The following is a 7,302-nucleotide window of genomic DNA, read 5'->3' as shown; positions in this document are numbered from 1 at the left end:
TCATTATATTATTAACCCAACGTTTCAAAAACTTTACAGCGAGTGTGGTCACGGGGAGACTGCTGAATGTATAATACTCGCGTAAAATCAAACACAAGAAAATACTAAGTTCTAAAAAAGATTATAATAGACGAATGACAACCTAGAACATGCCTTTCTCTAAGAGAGTAACAATCGAACGATGGAACTTATTTTTCTGTTTCGTGAATAAACTTTTTCCTATTCAGGAAAAGGAATTTTAGTCTATATTTATATTTCTAGCTATGTTAATTTGTTTTGATACAAAATAATAAACGTCCGTAAAACTAGACACGTAGCTTGCTTATCAACAAATATCCTAATTAGGAAATAAATAAAACCAACACACACATTATCTCTTTTTATTTTACAACTTAAGTACTGTACACGCTTGGCTCTTCCTGCCACAGTCTTCCAATTTCATTGTAAGGTGATTGAAGTTCCGCTATTTCAGACGACTCACGTTTTATCACCTGCAAATTTTGTTCATCACAAACAATTTCCCTAGAAAAATATACGGCGTGGGTGTATTTACAATGAACTGTAATATGTTTTAATATGTTTTAATATGTTTTGAAATGTTTTTATATGTTTTTTGAGTGGAGTTTGATAGAGCTTTACGAAGATTACAGCATTTAAATTTTTTCTATATCATAGCGGGCAACTCAGCTGGTTGTTCGCCTGATGGTAAGCGATCACCACCGGCCATGAACATTCGCAGAGGTAGTGCCTCTGCGGATGCGCCCCGCTCTTAAAGGGTGAAGGAAATGGAAAGGATTGATGGTTGGAAAGAAGGAATAGGTTGGGACGGGTGAAGAAAACGAAACGGGCATCCGGCTCGCCCACTTACCGTATGAAACACAGTGGCATGCCCCGGTGCGAGCTGGCCCAATTCGTGCCGGAGCGTATTTTTTTAATAATAACAATAATGTACATATATATTCTGAACTTACGTATGATCAGTTGGTAACTCATTTGTTATAAATATCTTAATTCAACTTACACTTCTACGTGGCATGTATCCATTTTTTCTAAAAGCCACAAGCGTGACTGGTCTGTGTCTTCTTTCGAAGGGTTCAAAGTATCCCTGAAAAAAAATTGTTATTTAAAAAAACTCTATATGTATTTATACACAACTTATCTCGTAAGCACTATTGTCTCTTTACAAGTATATTAAACTCTACCAATCTAAAAGCTTCCCGCTTGTAATATACTTTTTATAAACATATAACTCTAAAAACTTATGGTTACAACATCTCTCAATCTCTAATCATTATCATCCATTTATTTGGTAATTATTTTTAAACTATTACTATAACATCACTAACTACTACTATAAACACACATCACATTACTACAACATCTCGAACTATCACCGGTTTGTTATTGTAACTAAGCACCCATATGAAATAAATCTATCTAATAAAATCTAACACATGGCATCTATTGAATACATAGAGACAAATCCTGAATAAGACAGCAACTACATTTGCATTACATCGTACGGATGAATAGCACAACATCCACAACACTCACCGGTAGCTCACCCTATGTATAAGAAATTAGGTAGTAAGTATTTAGTGATCTGTGGTTTATAAAATTCTCAAGTATATGAATGACGTTATGACTATGATGTTCATGTATGAGACGTATAGACGAACGGTTTGGTCTTATATTATCTGTGGTTAGGGAAAGAAAGAAAAAGCTAACTCACACATACTATACAAATGCAATTCATCTGTACCTTACTAAAATAGGGATCAGCACCGAACTCAAACGGCTTGGCGAGCTTCGTCAGCAAATGGGGGGCTTTGTAGGCCACTTGTTCAACATCATGGTCTTCCAATAGTTGAGTCTGCTGCAAAACCAAATTATTAACAGATAACATCAACAGCGATATAGGACAACATTTCAACAACTATTGCTTATTTCTTTTCTTATAACAAAGGGTAAATTTTACGCTAATAAATTAAATACTATATAAACTTACGACTTAAGCACGATTTAATTTGCTATTTAGATTAACTTTTTTTATTCAACATAAATCTACAAATAAGGTCCCTTAAAATTTTCTTTGTTAAACTTAGCCAACTTAGCTTTTATAAGCATTCAACATAATGAGTACAGATCGTTTGTAAGCATCATTGTTAGATATAACTCCGACATACTACGCCAATATTTACAAAGAGTTAATTGATGTAATGTAATAATATACACATATTACTCATAATAAAAAAGCCTATTTATCGTATAATAAGGACATAAATTTTAAGCAATTCTAATTTATGATTCCTTAATTTTAATTAATATCTTTTTCAGCTAATACTTATAAACTAAGAACACGGTGGCCCCTATTTTCCTTTAAGTAATATAGGTATTTAAAAATAAACCCCTTATTGACAACCGCAATAAATTAAATACTGTTCCATGTTTATAATTTGGCCTGTAATAATCTTTAATTAATAAGGTTGAAACGAAATGGAAAAAAATTGCAAACTTTACATTTAATTAATTTCCAAAATTGCGTAAGTATCCACACCTACGCCATATTGGAAAATTACCCTCGCCTAAACGATTATATCAACTTTACGTAGCTATTATCTACGTTTTACAACGATATATCGAACAATATTTATAAATAAACAAGTAAATAGTGAAATACCAATGAAGGTGGTCGATAGACCCACAATGACTTCATCATTTTGTCCTGTTTCGTGTCCCAAGTGTCAGGAGTTGGGTGATAGTCGTTGTGAGATATTTTATAAGACGCAGTCACTGAGCTTGTCTCCTTTGGTTGCTCTTTTGTAGCTGTAAAATCAAATTGAACAGATTTATATGACAATAATCAACGAATAATATAATAGCGATCAAAATAAATATCGCTTTAATGCTTGAACTATTTTAAAATTGACGAAATACAAAATTACAAGTCGACACGACTGAGCGTAATACAGAGCATACTTTAATTGCGTGATGTAATTTATGCCATATAATTATGATTGAATAAAAATGTTATAAATTTTCATTGCACTATTGTATATTAACATGGGATGAGTGTCACTAGGGCTAAAATAAAACTAGATAGATATTAATATGCTGTCGCGATTGTCCGTAAATAGTGTTGTCGTAAATACTCCCTAAGTATGTTTGAAACTGTTAGTAATATAGTATTATGTTATCTGTGGTAACATGAAATTTCAAATATCATTTATATTAGTATAGTAAGTAGCATAAGGTGCCAAGGTTTACGATTGTTGATATTAGAATCATCTAATAAACTTACTTTCCAATAAGGACACGATATCAATAATTAAAACTAAGAAAAATGTCACGGAGAAGCAATTCATTTTTCAGAAATTAGACAGCAAGACAGAACCGTGTGCTTGTAAGCGGTAAACACAACAGCTATTAACAATGAAAGCAGAATACTGACAACTGATTTTTACATACGGCATTTACACATTCTTGGAAGGGCATGTTTGATATTGAGAAACTCGATTCGTTAATTGTCAGAATCCATTCAATAGCTCCAGCACATAAACAGCGTTCAGCTAACAAATTCGCTATTAGTCCTCTAGTATATTATAAACTTAGTACAGAAACCATGAGTGAGAAGGAAGGCTTTAAAATGTTTCAAAGGAAATGTAGCGTGGAAAGAATCTAGTATTGAGGTCGAATAACGTCTTGATAGGTAACAATTATTCTATTTGCCAACAGCAGTTCTGGACAGCAATTAAATTGTGATAAAATATACAAACGTGTTAATTAATATAAATGCAAGTGAAATACCATTTAAATTGCAAGTTTTTTTTTTATTTACCGAAAATAATTAAAAGAGTTAAATGTAAAACTCAAAGAATGCGTGTCCAAAATACTTCCAAACAATTTAAGTGGAGAAAAAAAGGCCATATGGCTTGCTATATGGCAAGAGAGAAGAAGGAAATATAGACAGATTGGAATGGTACTCGATAGACAGCAAAAGGAACCGAGAACGATTTACTAAAAGATGGGTAGAAGATATTAGGAAAACTTCTGGTGCAGGATGAATGGCAGGGGATAAAATTGAATAGAGGATGTCTAGATCCTCGTCTACACGAGGTATGTTGGAAGATAAGTTGAGTAATAAGTAAGTACTGGTTGGAAATATGAAATCAGATAAATATGAATTAAATTGTCGAGTTTGGGTAGAGTAAAAACAAGAAGTTGGAATGGCACAACAATGTAGCTTTAATTTTTGTTTAAACCTTTGCAACAAAAACAATTGTTGATCTAAATATTTAAAATAAACATCATATTAACTACATTGTAGGAATTATTTTGATCATTGGAAAGCATATATCATGGCATATATGGTTCTAGCATATATCATTAATAAACAATTAGTTATTTCAGAAATAATCTATTTTAATTAAAGCAAAAACATGCACGACGTATATTTTTCTAAGATTGTACGACACATGTTATTTGAAATTAACAAAAATCTTTATTAAAGTGTTAAAAACTTTGTTATCGGATAACTTTATTATGATTGCTAAAATTATCGGGAATAGAGGTTTAACTTTCTCAAGATACGTTCGCTCACACCTGAGGCGTTCACCTAACCCTGTTTCTTTCTACGGATCTTAAACATTAAGCAATTCTATTCAGCTTCTAAAAGTTCCATCCCATCCAAAGCTGTAGCACAAGGCGTCCGACTGCAGGGCCTGTGTTGTTTCTCAACCTCGCCAGGCGCGCATCGGCCGGCGACACACAGGCGACACCGGGATATGACGCCGTCACCACAAGTCACTGAACATTCGCCCCATTTCCCCCACCGACTCCATACTTTGTGCGCTTTCATGAGATCCTCGTCGTTCGTCTCTATAACATAATGAGATTCCTAGAATTTATAAAATTATCTATACATCGATTTGGGACATTATAAGCAACAGACCTATATCCTCGAATTAATCAGAATAAACAGATATCTAAGTCGCTATAAGCCATCTAGACATTAATTTTTTCTACCACATATATACCTAAACTGCAACAAATAATCTAAAAAAAAGAAAAAAAAACTTAAGACTAAAAAATGGCTGCCTGGGCGGAAGCGAAGCGAGTAGCAAGTAATGTATGAAGAACTACAGTAAGAAATCCAATTGTCTATCAGTTACATTATTAGCAAGCAGTGCAAACGCTTATAAAAATCCCTTCTACTTAAATTTACTTTCATGAATCAGAGGCAGATGAAAGAGATTGCTTTACCAATTTCACAATTCACCATGTCGCTAGCATACTAGCATACATGGCGGCAAATTTGTTTAAACGTAAAACGAAAAACAGAAAGGAATTTGCCTGTTGAATGTTACTTTTACATCGCCTTCTATACCACATATTGCCAATTTATTTATTAATTACCTGCGACGCTGTCATCGTATTCATTTCGCATCATAGGAGTCGTTTCTTTCGGTCTTTTTCGACTAAGCCTATTTTTTGGTTTGATATTCTTACTTTCTTTAGCGACCAGATAAATTATCTCATCGGGTTTTAAGAGAGGATTGTTTTCTAGCTGATATTCGTTTTCATAACATAGTGATCTATGGTCTGGTAATAATAATATTATAGATAGAATCTGTAGTGCTTTCATAATAAAATTAACAACTCTACCTACATACGATATGATTTCATTAACAACAAAACAAATCTTGAATGCAAATATAAATGGAAGAGAAATTAATTATGTTACTGTATTACAGAATCTTTTGACACTTGGACACTGCCATTTATGTGAAATAAGATTTGCCATTGCAAAAAATCTTCTTTATTTCAGGGTCAATTATAGTTTATCCTCTCCTTTAAATTAAGTCTAGATGTATGAATTTTAGTTTGGAATTTAGGAACGGAAGCGTTATGCCGATCTTCTAATAGTGATATCTGATATTGTAGATCGTGAGCTATGAAGTTAAGAGTTAGTGAAGTAAATATTGTGTCCAAATATTTGAATGCAATCAGAAAATGGTACGTTCGTATTACAAGAGAAACAGGAATAAACTCAATACCTATACATTCTTAACGAGTTCATAAACATATATTGTTATTAACAAAAAGTAAACTAGCACCAAATTATCGCAACTATACCAAATTTAAATAAAAACACACAGGATGCACTAACATTAAAATAATAAATCATCAAAATCGCTTCAGCCTGTCGAAAGCCCTGAGGAAAGAAACCTAATAACCTCCTTTAACCTAACCTCCTTTTTCTTAAAGACATACAATCCAAATACTATCGAACCAACAATATTATCAATGTGCTTATAAGCTAATGTGGTCATAAGTCATATAATAAAAATTATTGAAAAAAAAAATATGACTATCGAAGTATTTCGAAAATTATGAAAAAATAAATATAAATACCAATTTTCAGTTTCTTATCTGTGTTTAACGAAGTATGTTAGAAATATTAAATACTAGATGCGCGGCTCGGCTCCGCCTGGATATCAAGATTGCTCTTTTATCCCAAGAGAGCATTTAATCGGGATAAAATCCCTTATATCCTATCAACTAAGTAAGCTGTCTGTCTACCAAATTTCATCAAAATCCGTTCAGTAGTTTCAGCGTGATTGACGGACAAACATTCAAACAAACAAACTTTCACATTTATAATATCAGTGTGATATCGAATATTTTTAAAGTTGCATCCAGTGTCTGATACCTATTCATAATCGGTATTTGTTAATTTCTAATAACGCGAATTAAATAATCCTATGTTTCATATTTTAACAGAAATGTGCCAAACACGCCATCTACAGTACACTTTGACTTTTTCAAACAAATTAATAGAAGCGACATCTGTTTTCATACCATAGTAACATAGTATATAGAATACATGTTTTATAAATCTAAACTAAACATTTTCAAATAGCGACACCTACTGCGTGGCATTTACATGATATAAGAAGCTTTTACAGTTTTTAATTCTACTGCACTCCATTTTAAAATGACATAAACGAGTCTGTGGTATAGGTAACTCATAACACGAAATAAAATTAATTTTGACATAACTCTATAGATGGCGTTGACACTAAAATATAACTACTACCTCATTTAGCACTGTCATCTGTATGTATTAAGAAATTAATTTTTTTAGTTTAATTGCATTGAAATATTTTATGCGTCTCGAACTAGGTCTTCCTCCTTAATTCATAACAGCTTTGCTCATGGCCGTGTGTTTGTTTATTCATGCAGGCGTACATAAAACATGTTATAAATTCGTCTTTCTCAAAGTGGGCGATAGCGCCCCCT

The 7,302-nt window shown here is 32.7% G+C and overlaps 1 protein-coding gene across 1 annotated transcript; it reads right to left on the bottom strand.

Annotated features, from left to right (window-relative positions):
- Positions 1–392: 392 nt before the first annotated feature.
- On the bottom strand, positions 393–3,442 carry LOC119835734. Its single transcript, XM_038360716.1, has 5 exons — positions 3,302–3,442; positions 2,681–2,826; positions 1,763–1,876; positions 1,022–1,105; positions 393–491 (listed from the first exon to the last, which is right to left on the bottom strand). Exons 1-5 carry the CDS (start codon positions 3,363–3,365, stop codon positions 393–395), a joined length of 507 nt encoding a protein of 168 aa, XP_038216644.1. The 5' UTR covers positions 3,366–3,442.
- Positions 3,443–7,302: the final 3,860 nt, after the last annotated feature.

The sequence above is a fragment of the Zerene cesonia genome, chromosome Z (genome assembly GCF_012273895.1).
Source record: "Zerene cesonia ecotype Mississippi chromosome Z, Zerene_cesonia_1.1, whole genome shotgun sequence".
Lineage (NCBI taxonomy): Eukaryota > Metazoa > Arthropoda > Insecta > Lepidoptera > Pieridae > Zerene > Zerene cesonia.
Note: the sequence above shows the minus strand (reverse complement) of the source record. Positions and strands in the feature narration are given on the sequence as shown.

Excerpts from the sequence above, each read along its gene's own strand:
- LOC119835734 (XM_038360716.1), bottom strand. The coding sequence starts at position 3,365 with ATGAATTGCTTCTCCGTGACATTTTTCTTAGTTTTAATTATTGATATC. Across the intron at positions 1,106-1,762 it reads CTGATCCCTATTTTAGTAAG|GGATACTTTGAACCCTTCGA; the intron begins GTACAGATGAAT and ends ATTTTTTTTCAG. Across the intron at positions 492-1,021 it reads GATACATGCCACGTAGAAGT|GTGATAAAACGTGAGTCGTC; the intron begins GTAAGTTGAATT and ends CAAAATTTGCAG.